General features: G+C 36.0%; 1 protein-coding gene across 1 annotated transcript; it reads right to left on the bottom strand.

Annotated features, from left to right (window-relative positions):
• Window positions 1–612: 612 nt before the first annotated feature.
• On the bottom strand, window positions 613–26,711 carry LOC145660593 (uncharacterized). The gene is made up of 4 exons (XM_081725849.1): window positions 26,443–26,711; window positions 19,937–20,068; window positions 16,023–16,551; window positions 613–3,735 (listed from the first exon to the last, which is right to left on the bottom strand). Exons 3-4 carry the CDS (start codon window positions 16,539–16,541, stop codon window positions 2,014–2,016), a joined length of 2,241 nt encoding a protein of 746 aa, XP_081581975.1. The 5' UTR covers window positions 16,542–16,551; window positions 19,937–20,068; window positions 26,443–26,711; the 3' UTR covers window positions 613–2,013.
• Between the last annotated feature and the right edge of the window lie 928 nt (window positions 26,712–27,639).

Here is a 27,639-nt window from a genome sequence, read left to right as displayed (position 1 = left end):
TACTACATTCTTCATGTTAGCTTTAATTCGTAAAACATGTGCTCCATCCATCTTGATGGTGAATTTCAGAGCGAAATATCACATTCAGGTCATGGAATTTTTATCTAACTATAGAATATACTATAAGAAAGCTATTTAGATAGAAAAATCATGAAGTTGAAAAAAGCCAAAATTTCCAAAATTCTCGTTTTTTTCCCAAAAAAGCCGGCTTTTTATGTGAAAAAAACCATCGATTCAAAAAAGCCGGCTTTTTTGCATCTCTCTCTCTATATATATATATATTTAATATGACGTTCATTAGTGGATTCATCATGGTCAACTTTGACGTGCTCCGGTACACATTTTTTTTTTTTTTTTTTATGACCAGAAACAAAATATGTGTCTTATTCAAATTTTCTCATCGTTTCACATATTCAAATTTGATTTCCATCCCTTTGTCTATCTGGAGATGAATTGTGCCTGCAGAAGATTTGTTAACGATCAAAAACAAACTACAAAATCAGATTACCAGTGTGTAGTTTCAGATTATTACAGTTGAAACTTCGATGCCAATTTGTTCGGGTTAATTTGAACGCTACTGTAATACACAGAGCCAGCAATGAGGAACCATCATTGACCATATATTCTTTTTATTTTACTTATCGCAATAGCGTGAAAAATGTGCAAAAATCACTTAATTTATTATTACATTGCTAATATCATAATTGTAAATAGTTTTACTTTTCCAATTTTTCTCATTTTATTTAAAGCATGATTATCCTACGCTTGACATTTCTAAACATGTACCTCTATTGAATTTTAAAACGCTGTTCCAATTCACTGATATACATAATGCATGATACGGGTAAGAAAAACTATGATGAATATGATATGCCGAGATCAATTTCTTTGTACAAGTGTGATGCAACTTTTAGCTGGATTTGAAAAAGTTTTCAATCACTTACCATCATCAAAGTATGGAAGGTTTTCTTTTATTTGTTTATTTATTAAAAAGTAAATTAAAAGCTCACGGAGCTTCTACTTGCGGTGAAAACTCAGATTCATCAATTCGCTGAAGCAACAATTGTCTTTGATACTAGGCTGAAGTGTTTGCAGGATATGCAATTTGTGATGCACCACATTCTAAACTGTCGCGTTAGGAATTCCCAATTTCCTGGTTAGCTAACAGATGAACTTCCTGATTCCGTCCGTCAAAATTTGGCGTCTGTAAATTTTTGAAAATATTTTATGTGGAGAAAACGTTCTTTCCCTGCTGACAGTAGTACATGGCCGAAAGATATATTTAATTAGGCTGCATTCACACTTGAGAACTCGATCTCAGCATACCTAACACAGTATCCGTTTTCTTAAGCAATAGTCATTAACTTTACATTAGTAACGGCCTCAAGAATAATTTCACCATTAAAACTCTAATAGAAACTCATGGTACCTTCTATTTATAGAACATATGCACGTTTTGTGCAGTAAATTGTGGCACAGTTTGAAATGTATCTGTCTGAATCCGCACCCTCGTCTCTAGGTGACCCGACAATGAATCTTACTTATCTCTGAAGCGCGACAAGAAAACTTCATTTATCAAACTAATATTGACGTAGGCTAAAACTACAAAAGTCTGACATCCTCAACAAAATAAGTTACAATGCTACAATAGTGGGCTGTTAAAATACTTATAAAAATATAAATTAAAAAAATGGACATATGTTTATATGCAATACAGCGTCACTCCTTCCGAGGTAAGTAGAAGTTTTACTACAAAATCTGAGAGTATTTCATGATAAAATCAGAAATAACAACCATAATATAACAATCAAAAATAACAAAATCAGAAACAACAATAATGAAATTAGTTATTACATAATACTTTTATAAGATTTAAATATGTATAGTAATGTTTACGTAACTTGCAGATATACGAGGAAGGAATAAGATCTTTCAAATGTCCCAAAAGATCATGATTATTTGCACAGAAATACTTCTTTCTCCCTTAATGATAAGCTTCAAAATTACTTATAATCACATATAATGACCGCCACCAGGAGCATTTGGATCATAATAATGAATTGGTCCTTCAATAATAACATGCTGAACTCTATCTCTATTAGGATCTATGTTTCTGACATTCTCTTCTTCTTGTAAACCAAACACATGAATTGTCTCTACAGCTCCCATTTCTGGTATGATAACATGTTCACTAGCCCCTTCTATATATACATGTCTCTGAGTATTGCGTGGATCCACAGGATCTCTTGCCTCAAAAGCAGGATGCATATCTTTGCTCATTTCTTCCTTCCTATTTGAGGCTTCTTGTCCGTTTTGATTGGTTTCCTGACCGTCTTTATCAACCGGTGGAACATTCTTTTTGTTAACAATTATTGTACCGTTATGGCCTTCAGATTCCATGTGAAGTAATAACAAAGGTTTTCTCATGAATCCAGCACTACAGATGCCACACTCATACGGTTTTCTCTTGCTATGAGTAAATCGATGAGAATTCCGATTGTCACTGGTACTAAAGCATTTTCCACATATTTCACACTTATACGGTTTCTCGCCCGTATGGGTACGCATGTGTTTCTTTAAATGCCACGGGTACACAAATGTAGCATCGCACTGAGAACACTTCGCAGAACGTTCACCAGTATGTGCTGAACGTATGTGGAAAGTAAGAAGATCGCGCTTTTTATACGCTTTACCACATACATTGCAAACAAATGGTCTTTCTTTGCTGTGAGCGTCTGACTGCTTATGTAGCAATAAGCTGCTTCGTCTAGAGTAACTCATTCCACATAGTTCACACTGGAAGGGCTTCTCACCTGTGTGGTTTCGCTGATGATCAACATACCCTGCCCTTGTGGTTAAAGCCTTACCACATATGTCACAAATGTAAGTCTTGAAATCCCCCGTATGATGTACACTATGAGCTTTTAACCCAGCTTTTGTAGTAAACACTTTCTCACACTTTGCACATGGAAAATCTTTACGACCACGATGTAACTCGAGGTGACGCTGAAACCGTGCTTTACTTGTAAACTGCTTGCTACAGTATTCACATGTAAAGTGTTCTGACTCTAACTTATGAATCCTCATGTGAACTTTATATGAAATTTTTGATGTGAATTCCTTCGAACACTGATCACAATGGAAAGATAAAATTTCTTTATGAGTTCTTTTATGAACTTCCAGTAAGTGCTTGGTGTTACAGAACTTCCCACATTTCTCACACTGATATTTCATATGATGATTCGCTTTATGCACTTTCAAATCTTTTCGATTACAAAAATATCTATTACAGTATTCACACTGAAATTCTCCCTCTTCGTTCTCATCAACCTCATCTTGGGCTGCTTTGTGTTCATCTACATGCTCTCTAAATTTCTTTCTTACTGTGAACTTTTCATCGCACACATCACATATAAATACCGTTATGCTATGAGATTTTTTAAGATGATCCATCATTGTCTTAGGTTCTGAATCCGTAATACTACATAGCATGCATACATACGAATCATCCTGCTTGGACACAGCATTAACACCTGTAATTTCTTCTTTAACCGTAATTTCCTCTTTAATTTTCACCAATTGTTCTGCATTAGGTTTCTTTTTGGGTCTACCCCTCGAACGGACTTGAACTGACTCCACACGTTCTTTTTCGTTTCCTTGTACTTCTTCTTCACTTGGCACATAATCACTATCGCTATCATCACCTGCAAGAAGTTCTAAGGCTTCATAATCCTCCTAAAATAAATAGAAAACAATAAAAAATATTGAAGCATTATAACAAACATTATTCATTATATAGTTATATAGTTTTTTTTAAGTTCAAAAAATTATTGTTAGGTCTTTCTTATAGTTATACCAGATGTATAAACTTAAATCCACTGTTTGTCATAGATGGCATTCGTGCGCGTATGCAGCTTTCATAGGCACGCCATACCTGATGTTTGTATGAGTGGCAACACAATCAGTGCAACACAATCATCTGGCAACACAATCAGTGCACATCGTCAATAAATGCAGACACAACCACACAATGTTCCGTTGGTAAACATGTCTAGTTTTGTGCCAGACAAAGAGCATATGCGGGAAGCTATGCTTTTCTGCTTCCATTTGAAGAAATCGGCTGCCGAATCGCATCGAATGCTTGTGGAAACCTATGGTGACAGAGCTGTATCGGGACAACGCACAGTGGTTCCGATCACAAATCTAGCGGGACAAAATTAAGAACAGCAAGGCAGTGCAAGATATTGTCAGAAAACATCATTCATAAGCGACAACTAGCATTCCCGTGATACATAAACCCGGATATCAGAAACGTGCTCTGGAGTGAACCAAAAATGCAAACCCTTTTATCTGTGAAATATATTGACAAATAATTGTATAGCGACTACACAACTTACGTAGTGGGTATTGATGTTTCCAGTAAGTGAACAACATGGAAGAACCACCTGATAGTTGCATAGATTGTTGGAAGGTGTTACAAACAAGTGAAAGTCTGGAACTGACTCTACGTCGAAAATAACAGACACACAAACAATCTGAAAACCGTATGAAAGACACCAAATGGAAATAGACTAGTTATTCACTGTTCATTATCTTCATCAACAACAGCACCAGCACAAGTATTGGTATCTTCAATATCACACCCTGGATCTTGAAGTAATTGCAGTACCGCAGTAGGTATACTGGTACGTCTCTTCACACGCTTCATTCGAAGAGTGCTGACAATTGGGTCCAAAGAAATCAAGGGTGTGTTTATCACGTCCGTCAATGTATCAGATCTAGAAAATTTACGCGTATGATCCCTGAAATACTTATAGTACTTATTTCGGGTTTCTTGCACTTCCTCCGACATCATTCCAATAGGAAGTACGGCTTCTGTTATCAACTGTACGCCATAAATAAGTATCTTATGCACGCTTTGTGGCATATAATACCATGTATACTTCTGGACGTATAAGTCTGCTGTGTCGGAACACTATTTTTCAAACGCAACAATGTTATGCTATACCCACAGGCGATTGCTTTCAGAATGGTTGCAAAGCACCGAATCAGCTCTTCATCTACGCCAGTAATTGCAGACGCTAAAGCTGAATCCGCGAAGAACCTCCGCGCACTATTTCCATCATTGGTCGTACCAAACCAGGTTTTGGTACATTGACAAGAAGTCCCATTTCGTTGCGGAAGCGCTGTTGGATGCATCGTTTTCTGTCGTCAACTTTCCTTCCGTATTTGCCACGATTGAATATCTAAGTGATATCCAATATGGAGGATGCACTCGAAACACTTAATCCATGTGTGAAGGTGGATATGCCCAGAGTTAATGCTGTCACATCTGGCTGTTTGTCCGAACAAGGGGCAGATTGCTCATCTGAGAAGGGGTTGCTCCACACACATGACAATTTTGGGTTGCTTTATTGGAAAGCACGCTACAAGTCTTTCCGTCTATCATCGTGAGAACGATCTTTCGTCGTGAGAGACGGCAAATACGGAAGGAGTGGCTCACAAGAATTGCACGTCCGTCTACATGTACCACCGTGGGAGAGAGGGCAGTGATTTGTGTTTTGATGTTATCAATTTCTCTTTTTATTAACTCCAGACTTTCCTTCTACAGAGCCACTTCGATGGGCCGACAGAATTTTGCCGACGAAGGCAAAGGATTCTGCCATAATATTAGCTTCGTCTCTGGAGTGGAACTACTGCCAACAGCAGAAACTGCAGTCACCTACAGTGGTACCAGGGATACAACAAATACACTGGTGTCATCAATATCCTGATGCGTAGCCGCACTGAATTGCTTATACTGACTTTGCCCAGAAGCACCATCACAGCCCCATTTTACTACCAGAGTATCACTTGAAAGTGTATCTAAACCTATATGTACTTGCTGAAACACCCCCTGTTGCACTGACACTAAACGATGTACAGTATGATCAAGCAGCGATTGTAGGAGTACCTCTGCAGAGTAGTCGGTGATCGTAATATTCTCCGGATAGCAACCCCTTTTTGCCTCAAGAAGCATATAATAATTGGGGAAGATATCAGCATTATGAGTGATACTTCTTTGACGCATAGAGATGTACTGATCTTTTGTATATTTTTCATCTACATAAAATGCTAATGCGTCGTCACATGTCATTTTAATTGGTGCTTTGTTTGGTGAAGACCAATATGCCTTTTTCATTTTTCTGGCTCTCTCTGGGGAACAACTTGATATTTGCTTCACTATTTGTGCAGCATCACGCCTACCTGTTGACCGTAGACTCATTTCCACGGCAAGAACAATCTCACCAACTGTGTGTGTTTCCACCAAAGATTTCATTTTTCGTTTTCTACTCTCCTCGAATGTTTTGTTGTCCTTCCACACATTCTGGTTCCACAAACGCCATTTGAACATTCAGCCACTTACTGTTTTGTTTTAGAAATTCTTTCCGTACATAATGACATTTTACCCACTTTCCTTTCAGTTTCTTACAAAACGCAGCACTTTCCTTCTGCACTTGCACACGAATATGGTCCTCACACGTTTGCATACCATACTTAGTCAATATATACTCACACACACGGGCTAATCTCTTTGATGGGTCCTCTTCATTCTGCCACAGTTCGAACAACTCCCGTCTTGAAATCCGTCCGCCATCACTAACTTATTAATATAAACCGAAGTTGGTTACGAAACTCTTTTACTTTTGTACTCAAAGGGTTCATGTCCACACTGAATATCATTTCACGGTAGCCTTTTACGGCCTTTGCTTTTGCCAGTCTGCAACTTTACTGATCGTCACCAATTTTTACTTATTATGTCTCTTGCAATGAATGCACATATACACTAAACAACCAAATGCACACGTTCACAAACGTTCACCTACAACGACAATATCTGCAGTTTCATTTGGCAAAAACCCAATTCGATTCGTGAGTATCTTACGTGTTCTTGTTTGGCGAGCACCTCAGCAATTATCACACGCTCCGACTGACTTGATAAACACACAACTTCTCAATGCTCTCACGCGCACCCACATGTTTGTTTCAGTAAATGCATTGTGGATCGCAGCTACACAACTCTGTAGGATTATACCAAGACAGTATTTCTGTGGTTTGGTTAATCATGTATTTTCACTTTTTGTCCCACTAGATTTGTGATCGGAACCACTGTGCAACGTGCTGAGATTGGTTTCGTCGGCTCAAAGACAGTAATTTTGACCTGAGCGACAAGAAGCGTGAAAATCGGCCCAGGAAGTTTAGGATCATCATCTGCAGGCTCTCTTGAACAAGCACGATACCCAATCGAAAAAAAAAAAAAAAAAAAAAAAAAAAAAAAAAAAAAAAAAAAAAAAAACGAGCAATTGAGTGTTACTCAAGCAGCCATTTGCATGCACCTACGTTCCATGGTAAAGGTTCACAAGATCGGAAAATTGGTGCCGCATGAATTGACTGATCGGCAGCTGGAAAGACGCCAAAACATATGCTAAATCTTGCTCGCCAAACAAAAAAGAAAGTAATCCCTGCATCGGATTGTGATGGGCGATAAAAAGTGGATATATTTCGGAAACCCGAAATGCAAGCAATCGTGGATTGATCCCGACCAACCCTCAACATCTTCCTCGAGACCAAATCGCTTCGCACGGAAAACGATGATATGTATTTGGTGGGGTCAGCAGAGTATCATCTATTTTCTGGTGTTGAAACCTGGTAAAACTGTCAATGCCCACCGCTACCACCAACAACTGATCAAACTGCACCGTGCTTTGTGTGAAAAAAAAAAACGCTGAAGTATAAAGAAAGACATGACAAGTTTATTTTCTTCCACAACAACGCCTTATCGCACAGTCAACAGTGGTCCAAAACTATTTGGAGACACTCAACTGGGAGGTGCTACTCCATCCCGCTTAACAGCACTTCAATTCGTATGCACACGTCCGCAAATGGCTTGATAAATGGTTTGCCTCGAAAGTTTTTTTTTTTTTTTTTTTTTTTTTTTTTTTTTGCGTGGTGTACACAAATTGTCTCAGAGTAGGCAAAATATATTGCTAGCGAGGGCAGGTACTTTGATTTTCTTTTTGCTTTCTATGAACAGAACATGTGTTTTTTTCTGATTGCAAAACTGCGGATTTAAATTTATACACCTGGTAAGAGTAGAAGGTTGGACAAGAGTAAGAAGACTACATATTTGAAGATGAAAGGAATGCATTCTAAACTTCGTTACTTTTCTTAACAACACCAAAATACACATCACTGAATGATCGGCATTAATTCTTCCCTCTATTACATATATTGAAACTTGCTGCTGTATTGTAGTATTCTAGCACCCTTAAAATTATCCTGCATTTTAAATATCGTTCTACACGGATAACTTGTTTTAAATATGCTAATATTTTTTAATTTCATAATTCTTTGCTTGTGTTTGTTTCGGTCGTTACATTTACCCGTGTAGAACGCTTATGCTTTCGATTACTTAATATTTTAGATGCGAGACTTAATGATTATCTTGTTTTTAAGTATTTCATATAAGAGTACATTTCTTTCATTCTGACGAGAGTTGTTCATCGTCACGGTGTTTCCGTCCCTAATTAATAATTTTTGATCCCAATTAATTACTAATTACAAATAGAGGAAATACACTTGATTAAATAGTAGAGCTGGTGATAATGTAAGAACAATTACCCAGTGAATAGGAGGAGAGTAAACGGAGATGCTTATATCAACCTTTAGACTATATCATTCTGTCACAAGGGGAGGATATTATTTTACTTCCATTGAAGATATGAACGAAAAACACGAAAACTAATTTGAAATACTTCACTATATAAAAGAAGTCTTGAGTGACTGAACTGATCAACGCCCAGGCCAAACCACTTACTCTAAAAACTTGGGCAGCCATAGGATTTGTGACGTAAGATACTACTAAGGAAAAGGTTTTTGGACATAACAAGGATGAAAGGGAGAGGACAAAGTCTAGAGGTTAGAGACATGCAATTTAGTATTTCATCTTTTCATTTTTAAAAAAATAAGACACGGATTTCGGCGTCTTTTGATATTTGGCCTATAAAAGAAGGAAATAGGGTTGAAGATTCCAATTATTATAATATGTGCATAGTTCAGAATATCTTAGAGACATGTAATGTTATACTTGTCATTTAAAATAATTATATACACTGTTAAGCGTTTTTTGATACTTGATCTGGAAGGGATGAAAAGGGGTAGGGGATTGTGATCCTATCTATACTATTACACAAAAAAGTGTGAGTGAGTGATTAATCATAGCTCAGGTCACACTACTATTGACAGAAACGTGAAATTTGGACAGAATACTCCCTTTATCACGGGAAAGCAAGGGGTAAAGATGGATTTTTGAAAATGAGGTAAATGGAGTTCAATTTTTCGCCAAGAATAGTATCTCATAAATCACTGACGTTAAACAGATGAAACTTGGCATATAAAACCTTTGTTAAAAATAACGGAAATCGTGTTTCAGCGTTTTCGAAAATCCCGTTCGTAAGAGGAAATTTCAATAATACTGAAATTTTCCTACATTTATTTTCAATGTGCCGAATGTGGGGATTCCCGTAATTTCACAATGTGAAATTCAGTACACAAAATCTTAAATAAAAATAAACGCACACACATGTTTCAGCTTTTTCAAAAATTCTGCTCCTAATCGAAATTTCCCCCGTTTCATCGAGAAATTGCACAATGTGAGGATTAAGATAAGATACGAAATTCAGTATATAAACTCTTAACAGAAAATAACAGATGATGTGTTCCAGCATTTTCGAAAATTCTGCTCCTAAGGGGGAAAAGAGGAGTAATTTCTATAATGTCCAAATTTCCCTTACTTTATTGAGAAAGTGCTCAAAGTGAGGTGTTGTTTAATTTGGAGATATGATTTTTATATATAAACTTTTAATTAAAAATAATAGAATGTGTATTCCATGGTTTCCGAAAATTCCGCCTCTAAGGGAGGAAAATGGGTCAATTTCTATAATACTGAAATCTCCATTCATTTATTTATTTTTATATTCAAAAAGCGCCGAATACAAGGATTTGCCGAAGTTGGAGTTCTGAAATTCGTTATATAAACTCTCAATAAAAATAAGGGAACTCGTATTTCAGCGTTTTCGAAAATCCCACTCCTGAACGGGACAGGACGTTTGGGCACCACCATTTGGGCGCGGACGTTTCGGCGCTGCCGTTTGGGCGCCGGACATTTGGGCGCAAAGCCGTTTAGGCGCCAGACGTTTGGGCGCGAGGTACATAGTAAAAATCACAATTTACATATAAAGTAAGCTAGGCACTGAAAACTAAGCGCGAATCAAGATATATATACATTTCCTACACTCCTATCTTTATCTCACCTCATTTATCTGTATATTTTCCATCTCTATCTTATTTATTCATCTAAATTAAATAGTTTAATGCGTTTGTGGCATTTGTTGCCTAACCTCATCATGGATTGATTTTTCGCTTGTTCACGATTCTTGTACTTCTGATCTAATGATCTCATTCTTGTATTATATAAGAAAGCTAGGAAATGAAGGAATCAGACGAACTGTTAATAATTTTCTTAATGTTAATTAAAACATATTGATTTATTTTTGTATTTTTTTAAAGTTAATAATTACATACTTATGAATATTAAAATTTGTTTTCTTTCGTATTACGTTTGCCAAACTCTTCTCTTCCTTAAGACCAATAAAGAACTACCAATAAAAGATTTCCGCGCACTCGAGTTGAGGGAAGTGGCCCCGCGTAGCGTAGTCGCTAATGCTCTCGCCTTCGGTGCGAGTGATCCCGGGTTCGATTCCCAGTGGGGGCATTCTGTCGAAAAATTGTAACACGCTCTTTGTCACACGCCAGCCACCCTGAATGAGGTTTTCCTTGGTTTTCCTCATTCACACCAGGCAAATGCCGGGGTGGTACGTAATTTATAGGTCCAGGCCGCTTCCTTCCTCCCTTTTCCCCGGATAGTGTACTCCCTCAAACGTGACGGGCTAAATGGCCTTAGGTGCCGAAAGCCCAGAAATCTAAAAATCCTAAATCCTAATCGAGTTGAGGGAAAGATGTTAATACAGGGTGTCTAAGACATTGAGTTTAGGAACTGCAGTATGCCGTATTTCGGGTATCACTTTCTTTTTAACATTCCAATATAAAAATCAAAACTTAACACACTTTTTTTTTTCGTCCCATTGTAAGCATTTAATCTGCATTGAAGAAAGTAGCGAAAGAAAAAAAAAAAAAGAAGATTTCAAAGTAAAAAATAATTGTTAAGTGTACATATATTGGTCATTTAGCCACTAGAAATGTCTTTGACATTTACACTTATCGCATGACTACAGTAGAAGGCCTGCTTTAAGTTTTTTTAATGGAATAGGCTCACTATGTATGTAATGCAGGCAATCATATCTAGTCTGGTCTACTTATCTCAGCTTGAAAAGTTATCAAATAAAAAGCACACTTAACTTTGGCTGAAACTTAAATTTACAAAATTTAATTGTTAATTCAGTTTTTAGAATTTTAAAATTCCAGTATTTCTAGTATGTAAAACAAGATCCAGTATAATTCAAGGACTTCCACTACAGTAGACACCTTGTGATATCTTGATTCAAACTTAGTACTCAGCGCCTAACATAATGACTTTTTAATTTAACTCGCGCCCAAACGTCTGGCGCCCAAATGACTTCGCGCCCAAACGTCCAGTGCCCAAATGGCTTCGCGCCCAAACGTTCACGCCCAAATGGCGGCGCCCAAACGTCACGTACCGCTCCTGAAAGGGGGAAAGGACGGCAATTCGTATTATTAAGTGAAAGTGATTTAGTCTTAGACGTAGGGTCCATACTAATATATCTAGAAACGTGAAATTCGGACGAAAACTTTCCATTGTTTAAAAAACGACACCAATGAATAAAAAAGGAATTTTAAAAGATCATATCGTAAGAGAGTTAAAGTGGATTCAACCGTTTCGTCCAAATGAAGAGTACTATATGAATCTCTGAAGTTCGGGAAATGAAACTCGACGTATAAACTCCTCATTAAAAATAAGCGGATCCCAACGTTTATGAAAATGTAATTGTTTGTGATCGCAACATGTAAAATGACTGAAAACTCTGAAATGAATTTTGGAACACATTTGGTTCCTACCTCGAGCAAGGTTTCGATCATCACTTTGATAAATGGGCTTCAAAAATCGGGAAACATACGAATATCTCAAAACTCCTCAAATTACCAATATGAAACACTGTATATAAATTTCTCATTACAAATAAGTGAAACAGGGTTCCCACTCTCTTTCCTCCAAGAAGTTCTGTGGCGTTTCCAGGACTTTGACACAGGAAGGTATAACAGGATTGCAACTGTAGGTTCAAAACTCACAACAGTGAAATGAAAAGTACAGTAGCTTATGCAGTGAATACTAATGCAAGTACTGTATTAATATACAATAATTAAATAAACAAAACAGAGCGTATTGTGCTATTTTTTTTATAGCCTCCAAACTCCCCATACAGCCACCCGATCCAACCACATCCAGCATATGTATTTTCATTCTTTCTACATGAGATTTTAATTGTGCACCGAACAAACAACAAAAATCTATTTTTCGTACATGGCATCTTCATTGCGTGACAGTGTGATAGATATAATCAGGGAAAAAAGGAATTATAAGTTTCTCAACTGAGTATGGAGTTGTATGATTTCCTCATCTATAGAAATAATCTCTGTCTTCCTTAGCGAAGCTGCTCTACGGATAACATTTGACTTTGTCAATAAAGTAAAGCAAGGCTTCTACTCTGCTTCATATGCAAGCTGGTTTGCTTTAGTTTCCAAAGCTTCACTTGTTTCCATCAATTTCCTTTTCTTTCTTTGCAGCTGTTGTACATTTTCACTTATCTCATTACTCTTGTTTTATGACCTTGTCACAAATAGCATTCATATGAAATTTTACTGAAGAGTAAGCATTGTTGCGAAAGTAAACTGATTATGAAGGATTTATACTGGTACAAAGCACAGTTTCTGGAGGATAGTACTAGTGAAGACAGCATCCAAGAATGGGTTGACAGACTAGTGGAAGAAAGAAGAATAAAGAAGTTCTCCCAGCCAACCACCTGTTGAAAGAAGGAAAATCCACCACCCACATAAGCAGGATTATAACAAATTCCAGTACTATAACAGAAATAGCAAACAAAAATAGCAATCAATTAAAATCTTCATTATAATTATGAAAAATCTGATATTTAGTATTTCTGTAAATTTCAAGGATAGAAATGCATTTTCAAGGACATTTCCAGGATGTTTCCAGGATAAAATCAATTCAAGGATATTTCCAGGATTTCCAGGACGAGTGGGAACCCTGGTGAACACACAACCCAGCATTTACAAAAATTCCGGTTTTAAGAAGGGAAAGGGTCAATTTCTATACATCTAGAAACTACGCAATTTTCTTTATTTTCTGTTCCTGGCTTTCTATGCTTTTCGCCACGTTACAATCGACGTTGTCTGTTGCTTGTAACCACATCACGAAAAACAGGTTACCCATTTGAAATGAATTATGGAAGATACTACATGCCTCGAAAGTTTCTATTACGTTACGTCGATTAACCAATGAATTTGGAATGGGTGTGCAAGATATTCCCTACAGGGCAAAGTTCCCAGACATGTCCCCAACAGAATTCTCTGATATGCCTAGACGTATTCCATACATTAAGAGAACTGGACAGCTCAAGACTGGTTTTTGCGTGTGATATCGTGTGATATCCATGGGTCCAACTTTTTCACCTTACCGATTTCACGGAGCAGCCGAACACCATTGATATGATGAAAAAAAAAAGTATACCTAAGTCGTCTGCAATGACAGGAACACTTTTCCGACGGTCTCCTCCCAAGGTGTTTAAGACCAAGCTGCCTATGGGGCTCATTTTTCAATGCTCTCACGGGAACAAAATTTGAGAAACCAACGGTGAATAGTGCCTTCATTCCCCATTCCTGGCACCAATACATTGCTGAAGTTTTTGCAGCGTGCTGAGCACAATGTTTTAGCCTGAATCCGCAAAGAAAACCTCACATTATGCGTTCTTCATGATGCACTTTGATACAATTCAGTTCAACAACAGACTGCCTCTGATTAGATACCTCAGCTTATTTGCTGGACATGTGATGAGTTTGTAACGTTAGACGTTGTAAGATTAGTATTACATATTTCTAGTATAGTAATTTATTATACTGATCAATACATAGAATCTGACAAACAGCCTATCCCTATGTTATGTTGTTGAAATGAGTTTTCCACCAGATGTCAAAGTAGGCATTTCATTCGCACTAACATAATGTAAACAATAAAAATAACCGGTAAATAGCTGATCATATACAAGTTATTCACATTTCCCTTATTGTTATATATATATATATTACGTGAAAGGTACACCTTAACCTAATTAATACAGCTTGGACAGCTTTAGCCTCTACTATAGAATGTATTAACTGCTTAATTGATCCATATAACTCGAACTGTTTCTACATAGTGCAGCGCTCAGTCACTTCTGAGATGAAGACAGAAATCTGCGCCATACTAGCTGCTCTAAAACTAATCACATATGTTAAGACGGGAGATTAAACGGCCCAAAGGAGACGCTGAAGTTCATTTTGATGATCTTCAAACCACATCTGAACAGTTTGGCTGTAAGTATTGGTGCATTGCCACCTTGGAAAACAACGTCATTATTCCCTAACATCTGTAGGCTACCACAGGATGCATCTAGACATTTAAAAATGTCGACATAATTACTGCTTAAAATTTGTTCTTTGATAATAATAATAATAATAAACTAACATTGCGCCCACCAACGTACTTGACAGTAGAAAGGAAGCAGAAAGTCCAGAACTGTGCCTCTTTCGGAGTTCGCCAAACATAAACCCGACCTGCTGATGGACACAAGGAGAAATGTGATTCATACATAGACCATACTAATATCTTTCTATCATTTAGAGGTTCATGTTTAATGTTCTTGGCACCATCTTTCCTATTCTTGATAACAATAATAATAATAAAGGCACTGAGATCTTCAAATTTGACCAAACTTGTGTAGAGATATTGGATTTCCCTCATATTATTAATACTAAGTATATAAACAAATCAAGATTTAAAAAAGATTTTATTTTTTTATTTTTATTTATTTTTTTTTCTTTCTTTATTTTCTGTGGATGATGAGAGACAGACACAACTTGGAATAATAAGACAGTCAGCAAACATTTCAAAATTCTCTTCAGTAGACGATTCCTCATTCTTCATTCTTGGTAAATTTATGTATCTTATGTAATCTGATGTAACCAAAGCGTTCTGTAACTGTTGACAAATTATTAAATAAGTCGAGAATTCCATTTACCTTGCACTTTATTGAATCCTTACACGTGCGTACTTTGGATGTTTTTCCGTAATTTCGACGGCCATCTTCCTACTTTGGTTGATATAAAAACGTCCCAGGACCCGGAAGATGGGAGTAGCACTCGAGAAGCGGTAAAGTTCACGAGGAGCCAGTGTGAGCAACGACAGGAGAGACCTATACCAAGTTCCACGCCAATTCGACACAGAAGCCGAGACATGAAGACCACCAGTCGACGACCAGGAACGGAGGTACGGAATACACATCCAAGGTCCTAAAACGCCCAAACAACCTTCCTTTTCTTTCTTCCTAAACATACTCTCGACTCTCTCTTTTTGTTTTTTAAATATTTATTTCTACCCACATGCCCTACAAACCAAATACGCTCGTCGTCTTCTCAGATACCTCTCAATTCTACCAGTGAGCTATATTTCCCAAGTTAATGACTATAGTTTCTTTTCTTTCTTCAAAACGACGACGAAAGCATTCCTACCGAATGCACAAGCGTAAGCTACATGAATACTACTCCCTCAAATTTAAAACTACATAAACATGAAGGTACTATGGAGGGTTAGAATTTCTGGACGCAGTACAATGTTTAATTTTTCAATATATATAAAAGTACTATTAAATTAAACATATAAAATAACTTACCTCAGGCTCTTCCGGCACAGTTTCTACTTTACTAACACTTTTTCGGGCTCTTTTCACAGGTGATTCAACTTCAGTTTTAACAAAGTTCGTTTCCGGTGCTCCTGAGTTTGCCCATTCATCATCGCATAACAAACTCTGATCAGGATGCACCGTAACTACAATCGCTTCATCATCATTATCTTTATCTTTGTCGAGGCTCTCTTGATATTTTTTATAAATCTGACTCTTTAAGGATACAACTTGAGTCTCAAGATCGTTAATATCACATAGTAGTTTATGGCACTTCTTGCATATAACGTTGCTACGAAAATATTTCTGATTACATTCAATACCCAATATTTCACAAAGAGAATCACAAATACGATTGTTTACTTGTCCACTGTATGGTAAGTGATTAGGCTCAAATATGTTTACACAACCTCTTCCAGAAGTGGATACACAAGAACAAATGAAACATTTTATGCTTTTTGTTCCTATGTCCTTATCCTTTTGTGTTCCACCATGTTCTTCGCCCGCCATGACTGACACTCTGAAAATAATAATAATAATAATAATAATAATAATAATAATAATAATAATAATAATAATAATAATAATAATAATAATAATAAACTTCCGTCTGATACAACTGAAACTCTGAAATTGAAACAAACAAATACACAGAAATAGTAGAAACATTTTCGACTGTGAGGATGTCTAGAAATGTCTATCTAGAAATGTCCTACATTAGAAACCTTTCTAACTAACGCACATTTATAAATAAATTCAAAATTTTATATTAATATCACCTTTCATAATATGGTAACTAGTTTTTGACTCTGCTAACTTGCAATATAACCAACTCGTGTTCCCCCGATAATACGACTTTTCTTATAATTTATCACCAGTATTGTAAATCACGAAGGAAGGAAGAAAGAAAGAAAAAAAAAAAGAACTTCCCACAAGCTCCGTTTATCCGTACACAAGATTTCAACAAACTCATTACGTATTATATATATATATATATTTTTTTTTTTTTGGGGGGGGGGGAGAGAAGGACTTTGTTCGTCAGCATAGGCTTCAAAATTTACTGTCTGCGGGTGCGAGTATAGAGGATTAAAAAAAGTGCTTGATATTTTTTAAAAATTTTATTGATCTGCTACTTAGCCGAATTGTTATATCATGCGACTTCGTATTCGTAGTGCGTGGTGTCTGGTTCTACTCCCATCCGTTACAATGAAGGGACGCGGTGGCTCAGTGGTAGAGCACTCACTTCTGGCGTTTCTAAGTGGAACTTGTGATGGACAACTATCATTGCGCCTGTTTCCTCGGATTCTCCCATTTCCTTTCACTTTCTTCACTCCACCATTTCGTTCATTATTATCATCGTCGTCTTTAGCATACAAGGCATAATGGTGGGACGTACAGTTCGCGGCTTAGAAATCGTTACAAATATTCTACGTCAAAGTTAATAATAAACTCTTGCCTCGTTTTCTTATGTATTCAGAAATACACATCTCGATCGACTAGTTATTCCTAGTATTCAATCCAACTCACTTCCCTCCTCCAGCCCCTTATTGTTTAAAGCAGTGTGTGACGTTATATAATCTTTCCAATCAAACGGAAAAACAGGAACCAGCTCTAAAATCGTTTCTTTTATTCGTTTGTTCTGAAATGCCATTTTAGAGCCTGAATAAAACAAATTGTCACAAAATGTTCCCATAGCTTCATGAACGCCTTTATTTGTATTCTTTCCCTTCTTCAAAGACTACTTATCACATAAAGCTAGGAAGATGTTCCTTGTGAAATCTATGGAAATTGTCAATCACGGCAATAGGGTTTGTTCTTCCCAAAGTCTGTAATGCGGGCGTAGAGCTCTGAAAACTACTGACAGAAATGAGTGTTATTTAATGATTAATTTCATTTTTTGTCAGTAGTTGCAAGCAAATGTTCCAGGGGTGTCATTTGGGCAAGACAGGAGGGTATAATTCCGCCCCTTCCTTCAGCCTGATAAATGCATATTGTTTGATCAAATTTATAGTAATACATTAATAAAAAATAGTGAGGGGGGGGGATACTGAAACTATTCTCTGGAGGGAAAGACGTGACATGTAAAAGTAATAATAGATTGCGAAAGATATTGATGTCCAATTCATAGTTTTCAGGTTCGAAAAAATGAAAAGTTGCACTCCTCAGTTCCTTTTAGTCATGCATGAATGGTATATTGTTTTAAAATTATATTTTTTCCTTTCAAGTATGATTGTTTAAAAAAATTGTCTTTCTACTTTTTAGTTATAATACATATATTTTCTATTTATATTGTATATTTTCTATTATATTGTATTGTATGTTTTATATATTTATTATTTACATGTTATGTGTTATACATTTGAAGAGAAGCTTATGACAATTCAGAGCAGCAGGGGCATACATACGATGTAGGTCTTGACGATCCAGAACCCTCCCCAGATTTTTTTTTTTTTTTTTTTAATTTTACCTAAATTTTAGAGAAAATGGTAGACATTTTAGTACAGTATGTCCTCATATTAATTTTGAAGCCCTCCCTAAAAAGCTTTCGATCACTGCAATAAATTCTTACTTAAGCCTCTGCAAAAGAGACGGTTTTAGGAAGTGGTCAGGTAATAATACATTCCTAGAGCAACGACACTTCTTCAGAAGTCATATCTCTGACAGTTCCCGATGTGACATCAGTATTTGTGCATTACCACTTTTCGCCCTAAGCGTATTGAAACTCATCCCAAAGGAACTGTTCTGAAATCTTCACCGGTTCCCCCTCTGATCCCTACGATAATGGGGCCGCCCTTGGACATACACCATATCTGGAATATCACTATTTACGTCAGTGTCCCCGAAAACTAAGCATTTGAGACACGTATAGGATGTTTTCGATTCTTTTCGCTTGTCACCCTCCCACTGTGACCTCCATGCCAACCAAGGCTTAACTTGGACTTCAGCAGTACGGTAGTCGAAATTAGTTTTTTTTTTTTTTTTTTTTTAATATATATATATATATACTGGAATTGCTTTCGAATTTGTCTTTCTACTTGTTTCCGCATTAGTTCGTTACTCTTCTCACATCTTATTGTTTTATTTGCTTCCTTCTCATCTGTTCATCTCTCAAAATATTCTTTTGAGGTTCCAAATTTTCAGACGATTCTAAATCTTCATCCCCTTTCCCACCAATATCTATATGACGATCTTCTGCTACTAAACTATCACAAGATATTGTATTATCTTTCTCATACCAACACCTTGCTATATTTGGTAAGTTTCTTCCATCAAAGTTTTCTCTCTCATTATTATATCCTAGAAACTTTTCTACGCCTGAACATATCTCACACCGTATATTTCTAATTCAGTATGGATATGCTTCATGTCTTTCCGAAACCTCTTCCGTTCGGTCTACATACCGATTACAATTAAGATATTAATGAAGCTATGGTTCGTTATCAAATAAACGAAGAATGACATAACAGTTCTACTTCTAGTATTTATGGTTCAAAACATTACTTTCGTAAAGACCCTCGAATAAACACAAAATTACTGCCGCAATATAATGCATTCATAACTCTTCAGTAAATACATTAATCGTTAGCTCTACTATATTGCTATAACATGACACATTCATAACTGCTTAATAAGTACATTACTCGACGAATCTATTATAAAATACATAATAATAAGTGCACTCATACATCATTTCATTTAATATTATCGAAGCATTTAACTTTCAATAGCAAAATTTATTGAATTACATGCATTACAAAACAGTAATAAAGCCTCACGGTCGGTACTTTAATTTTCACTCTCTACACGAACACATTTACAGAGGTGTCTTTTGATTATCAAAAGCAATAGCAAATAGATCGTAAATAAGAGCATAACGTAATCCTAAATTTTAAGAATGGACTTACTTGAGTTACATCTGGGAATTTACATCAATTTCGGTATCTCAAGAACAACCACATGAATTCCCTAAATTGAATTCCCATGAGATTGACAATTAGCAAGACTTGGTACTTATTTCAGCTTGATTAAATTGTTATCTGCAATAGAAAATGTACATTTTAACACATTAAAACCCAATAATCAGATCTGTTTAAAACTATTAGACACTAGTAGTTTAATATGGATGTGTTCATTTTAGGTATTTCAATTTGTTCTACAATTTTTGAAAGATAAATTACAGAAACGTAAATATTTGACGAGTTGACAAAATCATTTAAACAAAGTTTTCTGTAAAATATGCATTCACTTGATGATTGCATAGTAAAGAAAAATGCAAACACATCAAAAACATAAATAAAAAATCAACCAAAACAATAACCGGGATTTGTCAATAGGAACTTCATGAAATAAATAAATTAAATTGTTGGTGCATATCTTGAATCTTATAATAAACGTAGCAAGTCAAATATGAACCAAACTGAATAAAACTGTAACATAATTACCCGATAAAATCTGGTCGTTACATGCCTTTAGAGGTTGTATTCTATTTGTACGTTCAAAATATGGATAAATTCCCATAGTATGTGTATTCCTTAAATGAATCAAAATTTGAAAAGAATTGCAGGAACAGTGGCCTGGTAATTACATTTATAAAAAAGAAAATCACAAACTTCAAAGCAGAATGGAAAGTAATTTAAAAAACAAGGAACTAATTCCTAATCTCACAACGCACAAGAACGTAACACAGTAATGACATAATCCTTCCTACTTTCATTTTCATCGATTTCCTACCAAAAATAAGATTAAAATACCACTTTTTCAGAACTCAAATTAACTAACTCTTTTCCACTTAAGTACGTTAAAAATAAAAACACATACATAATAGAAAAATTACTCAGAACTCTAAATGCAGAACTCCCTCCAACATGCACAAAAGGAGAAAACACATGCGCTTAATAAAACCGTAACAAATGACGTATACCCGAGAATCTCACAACGTCGTCGTAGATCAACATTACATCACAAACCAACTACAATGCTTAATACAATGAATCATTACAGAAGCGTGGTAAAACAATGAACTCAGTATCAATGAAAACAAAACATACTACATTGAAGTATATACTAACTGGGGATGAAACCATTCTTAGATCTCGTGCAATGCATTGTCGAGACATTCTATATGGCCCAAAAAGAATTTCTTCTGGGCCAGTAAACAACATAAGAACCACTACTAGACATAAACGAAAACAAGAATTTTAGGAATGATTCATATTTTTAAAAAAATGAATGAAAAGACTGCGATCTTTGCCAATAATTGTTTTTTTTGGATCTGGGAGCATAAAATTTTTGAACGGCCCCTAAATCGAGTTTTCTTATTTTTTACGGAATAAGCACATCATACTGAGATAAATGATGGTTTGCGTCTGGCTCCACTCTATGTAGTTCTCCAGATATAAGGCGTACAAGAAAATTTTTGAATGAATGAAATATATTAGATTTTTTGGATCAGGGGCCACAAAATTTTCGAACGGGCCCTATATCGAGCTTTCGTGATTTTTACGGAATAAGCACATCATACCGAGTTACGTGATAATTTGGGATCTGGCTACACTATATGTAGTTTTCCATATATAAGGCCTACAAGAAAATTTTTGCCTGAAATATATTGGATCTTTTCAAAAAGAAAAAGAAAAGAAACACTAGAAATCACCGTAATATCCGACTGTTTAATCGACAGGGTTTGCCCAAGTGGGCCCAGCCCGAAAAAACCCGATGGGTTTTTTCGGGTTGGACCCACCTGAAAAAACCCACTTTAAAACCCACCTGGGTTTTTGACTTATTTGTTAGTGTATTATTGGTACAACTAAGGTGATCACATTGTAAGTGATTTTTATCAGATTTTAGACTTTCCTTGGGCGAATTAGAGGCTTTCAAGTTAAGGTATACCGTACAACAACATTCAACATAAGACCTTTATAAAGCTCTGAATGTACTAAATGAATTAAAAAAAAAAAAGCTTGAGATAGTTATAGAACAATTTAATGTATGGATTATGCTTATAGCCTTTTGAAGTGAAATAAGCAATTTTGTACTTTAGAAAATATTTTTCGTGAATAGTGTGCTCATCGACTCGGCGACACCAAGGGACGTTATCACTCATACGTTTGACGGGTTTAAGGTCATAGGTACCGGTACTAATAGTACATATGTAAATACATTACTAAAACTATTGGTATTATTTCTTACCTTTGCTGTAAAACTCAAGTTTTTTCAACTAAAATCTGGTTGAACAATAACAGTTTAGTTCAATCATTTGTTGCTACTCTTCAAATAAGCATTCTGTAGAATAAACACCAGCAATAGCATAAATCTTCTTGTCAAATTTAAGAAGCTTAATGCTCGGGGTTCCGAAGACTATGTAACGCTTACTATTTCAAGTGAGTTCAAATTTCCATACTAGTGGAAGTTTTGATGTACACGCCGTGAAGGATGAACTCGGGAAATTCCCGAATTAAACGCAGAAGGATCGGAAATTAATACTTCAACAATAAAACTATTTATTCTAGGCTTAAGCCTGCCATACGTCCAGTAAAAAACGGAACAGTTCCGTTTTTGGGCCCCAAGTGTCCCCTGTCCCCGTAAATTTAGTCGGGACAGGGAAATGTCCGTATTTTAACTCCGTTACATTTCTGCTATCAATATCAGCTTATTCGAAAAGTGAAAAAAAATTCTGACATTGGCTGGGAATCCTGTAAGTAGCGAATGAACAGTACGCTGTTGCATGTAGCAGTTTCGAGGAAGTTATTACACCACCCTGTTCGACTTGATAGCGAGTGAAATTTGCAATGCTACTTTTTTCCATTGAACTTGATGGAAACTCAGATACTCTCCGGAACATTAAAAAAAAAAAAAAAAAAAGGCTTTGAGTGTTTCTACATTTACAAACACAGGGAAGATGGCTGACCTATTCTCCAGCAACACATTAGATAAGTTAACAAGAATTATAATCTTTTTCAGAGGCTAGGGGCACAGAAATGTGCTTTGGTCCAGGTCTTAGAAATTGTAAATCTGGTCCTGACAATTACAAACGACACAGTGAGAAAAATCAGCTTTTCATCAGATTAAACTGACGAACGTAATTTTGGCAAATACAGCCATGTAAATAAATATTGCTAAACGCGCGAAGAAAATTGAAGGTAGATTGTACCACTGATTTAAATAATTTGCATATTGTTTTCCTGTAAAGCATTTTTATAGCACATCTTAAGTTTTTAGGCATCTTTAGTGTATACAATTAATTGCAGTGTACGAAGAGAGAAAAGCAGCTGCTGCTTAGTGAACTTTCGCCAATTATATTCTTGAAAAAAAAAAAAATAATAATAATAAAATTAAATAAAATGAAATCTTTTACTTTTAGTCTCACGGTTATGCCAGCTATGCTCAAGGTGACGGTGATGATGAGAAATGAATGAAATGACGGAATGAAGAAAGTGGGAAGAAATGTGAGAATACCGAGAAAATCCACGCACAAGGTGTTTGTCCACCACAAAGTTCATTTGGCGTGAGCTGGGATCGAACTAGGAACCCCATGCACCAAAGTGAACGCTCTATCACTGAGCCACCGCGGCGTATTACACTTTTGTTCATAACCAGACTATAGTTCAATTCATTGTGTTGGAAAGTTGAGGGAGGGGGGGGATCTGAGGTGTCCCGTATTCTCATGGAGAAAATATGGCAGGTTTATTTACACTGGAAGATGTTAATTTCATGTAAGACATTTTGAAACATTTATTATTTCATATACAACATGAATTGTATCTTTGTTTTAAATTAATAGACCCCTTTTGGTATTCATATTTGGCGAACGTCAGTCAGGCTCCTAGATGACTTGATCTACATTTGTTCATTTGTCTGCCGAGGTCCTTCATGGCTAAGCGGTTAGTGTCAGCGTCGTCGGAGTGAGTGACCTGGGTTTGCTTCCCGGAGGGAGCTCATGTGGTTCGGATTCCACTTTAATCAGTAGGTCCCGTCTCATATAGCCTCGCTGCTGAAAGGGACGTTAAACACGAAATCAACTCAATTTGTTTGTCTGCCTCTACCACACACACTACAAGGTACAACTTTCGGCCTTTTAAGTTAAAAGTTTCAGAGTACAGGCACGAGACACTCTAAATTTCCTGTATAGATTTTGGCGGTATATCAACGTAAAATGTCAAAATGGCGGTCATTTTTTCAAAACAGCGAGTATTTACGCTACGAAGCGCAATTTTCAGTCTTTTAAGTTGAAATTTTGACGGTGGAAGCACAAGATACGCTAAATTTGCTGTATAGATTTTCTCGGCGATCGAATGTAAAATTTCAAAATGGCGGCCCTTTTTTCAAAACGGCAGTGAGTAGAAAATTGTTGCAAGTTGTGACAATGACAATCTTGAAATATAAGTCACATTTTAACACTTTTACCCCAAAGACATTGAAATATTTCGAAAAAACCCGATTAAACCCGAAAAAACCCATATGGGCCCAGGTGGGTTGGGCTTTTTCAAACCCTGTTAATCGATCAAGATTATAAACATTAAAACTAACCGTTGTATCAGAAGTTAACACGCGCGAGTTCACAAAATACAAACTTCTAAAATAGATGTAACAAGTAGAAATCACATATTTTAGTGATTCCTGATTATGCTAGTCGTCACAAAGTAGTTCAGAGACTGAGCTGAGAACGTTATATGCAACTCCACCCCTTAACCCCCAACATTTTCACTACATAGCAATAATATTCTATTAACCCTGTTTAACTAAATAAAATTGCGTGCCATCCCATTCACGAAGATAAACTTATATTCATGAAATATGAACTTTTCTTAGCACGAAATGCTTTGTCATTGAATTAGAAAGTGTTTCTTCAGGGAGAACTTGCATTAATGAATGTAGCTTGACTTAAAGAGGGCTGAGTATAAATGAAGTGTGTTAATAAATAACGTGAAAACTACGGTATACTGGATAAAACACGAACCAACTTCTGCTATGTGGCAATTAAAAAGCACAAATGCTACCTCACCCACTCAGGGCACCTACCGCGTGAACGGGGGGGGGGGAGGGGGAAGGTCCGTAGGAAGGAGACATGTCAGCGACTGTAGATACAGGCATAAACATGGATAATGGGAGAACACTTCATATGGCATAAAAATATATGTATTACGTGTGACACTTCTATGATCCCTTCCTACACTTCTGCCTTACATACCATTTTACTGCATTATGTCTATCTTATGGGTTACTACGTCGTAAGGAGCATACTTTCTCTTTCGTATATCTATCATATACATATAAGATCCAAATGTACTTTGATTACTTATACAATCTTACTAAAATCAAGGAACAAAATCCCTATAACTTTCGTAGATTTATGATCCCATGAACTCGGATAGCTCCTGCGTCGAGATCACCAAGCAGTTTGGCCATTGACAGAGGAATTGTCCCCAACGAAACTAATTACAATAATATTAAAAATGACGTCACACACTGAAGTCATTTACTACTTTCGAAACGTTCCACCAAACTGTGCCAACTACGATAGTAGGCCCTAATATACTTTTCACATCCATATTAGCAATAACCGCACATAAAAATAATGGTTATGCTAATATGGGTAACATCAACTACTAATACCGGTAAATTTAATTTTTTCTACGTAAGTTCACATGATGGAATATTATCAAAACTCACCAGTTTGTTTCCTACGTACGTCCATGTTCCGTTAAGGGGATCCAAAACTGACCTAACCTAACGTTATATGTAATCAAACGAAAACCAATGGAAAGTGGAGAAATTGCAAATTTTGTGGGGGTATGTTTAGTACAAGGGGTCCAAGAGCACGTAAAAAACACAAAATTTACAGGAGAAATGAGTGATGCAAGTACTTAGACGTAACATAACGTAACCAAATCTAACATAAACTAACGTAAGCTAACCTGAACTAACCTAAACTAACGTAATATTAGTAGAAATAAGCGAAATTCTATCATTTTTTTGGAAAATTATGCAGGATTCCTACACTAATATAACATAAACTAAACTAACCTAAACTAGCCCATCCTAACTTACACTAAACAGCTCTACCCTAAACTAACCGAATGTAAACAGAAATTACCAAAATAGTAACATTTTTTAGAGAAAAGAACTGGACCCCTTCTGCTAAACATAGGCCATTTTGTGTGGAAGAAATTACTGGACCCCCTTAACGGAACATTGACCCCTATGTACTATTAATTCTCTCGTAAGTAGTACATTTTCCAACATCTGTACCCAGATTCATAAACTGCACCATTTTTTTAATATGTGATACGATAACATTATTATGCATTACTGTATAAATGAAAGACCCTCTACGTATATCGAAGAGACACACCTCAACATATACCTTTGATTATAGCATAGATAACTGAAGGAAATGATCATAGTTACCTACCGTATAATTAAGAGTACACACTCATCAGTTTCCGTAACTAGATCACCAATACAACATTAGGCAAAATTTCATTACCTCCGTTTTGGATCATCTTAATTTGAAAAAACTACAACTCCCAATAACAGAAGCAAGGCGAACCTTTGCTAATCATAGTCCATTATACCTTATTCGGTACTAAATACTATTATAAAGCACTAAATACCCTACATTAATACAATAGCTATACGGCATTCGGTAGAAAACAAGCATAGGTATACAAAGCAGTGATGCTAGATCCTAGAGTTAAAATTTCCCTCAGGAATGCTAAAAATTTCCCTAATTTTCGTCTACAATACTATATATAGGCTATAATCATTGTTTAAAGATACTATTATTGCGTATGTACAGGGCCGGCGAGAGCGGTCGCGGGTCCCGGGGTGAGCAATCCCGGGCCCCTTACACGTTCCCTTATGACTTTTTACGTAATTACCACTTTGGATGAAGGTAAACTAAAATGAACATTAAGGCTTATTTTGAACTCTTTATTAGACCATTAATGCGTTTGATTTACATGGTAAACAGTATTGCTATATCACCAAATAAGTGAATAATAAGAACTCTGAACCTAGCCTATGTTCACTGTTCGCTGAAAACAAAACAAAACAACAACAACAACAAAAAACCTCATTAATTTACTATTTATGATTTTGTTTAGACCCTATAGTTGTTGGTTCTAAGATTTAAGAAGGCTTCAAAACTAAAATGAATAAAAAGTAATATATTTAATACAACGGTATCAAAATACAGAAAAAAGTAACTTATGTATTGTAATAGCAAAAGTTCTCCCCTAATGCTCAATCAAATGCTCAAAACAAACTAATTTGTGAAGGAAATAGAAAAAGCACGTATTAAAAAGTTAATAAAAGTTGAGAAAGTAAATGTTCTCAACCATCCAACCTACCCTGTACTATGAATATCTTTGCACACATTTTTGCTATAATTATATAGAAGTAAGCTATGCAGTTAGTCTTCCTTAATTAGATATATGAGGCATTAAGCCTAATTTAGTTATTTCAATGAAATATTACTCAAATTAACTATAGTGTGATTAATAATGTGATATTAATAGTAGTTGTCTGTAGGAGAAATTTATTATATGTATTATTACTAGACAACTGTTACAGTTACGATGAATCCTTTTCTACGTATAGTTACAAT

The sequence above is a fragment of the Thermobia domestica genome, chromosome 9 (assembly GCF_964235325.1).
Source record: "Thermobia domestica chromosome 9, izTheDome1.hap1.1, whole genome shotgun sequence".
In the NCBI taxonomy this organism is placed as follows: domain Eukaryota; kingdom Metazoa; phylum Arthropoda; class Insecta; order Zygentoma; family Lepismatidae; genus Thermobia; species Thermobia domestica.
This window is presented reverse-complemented; position numbering and strand designations above follow the sequence as displayed.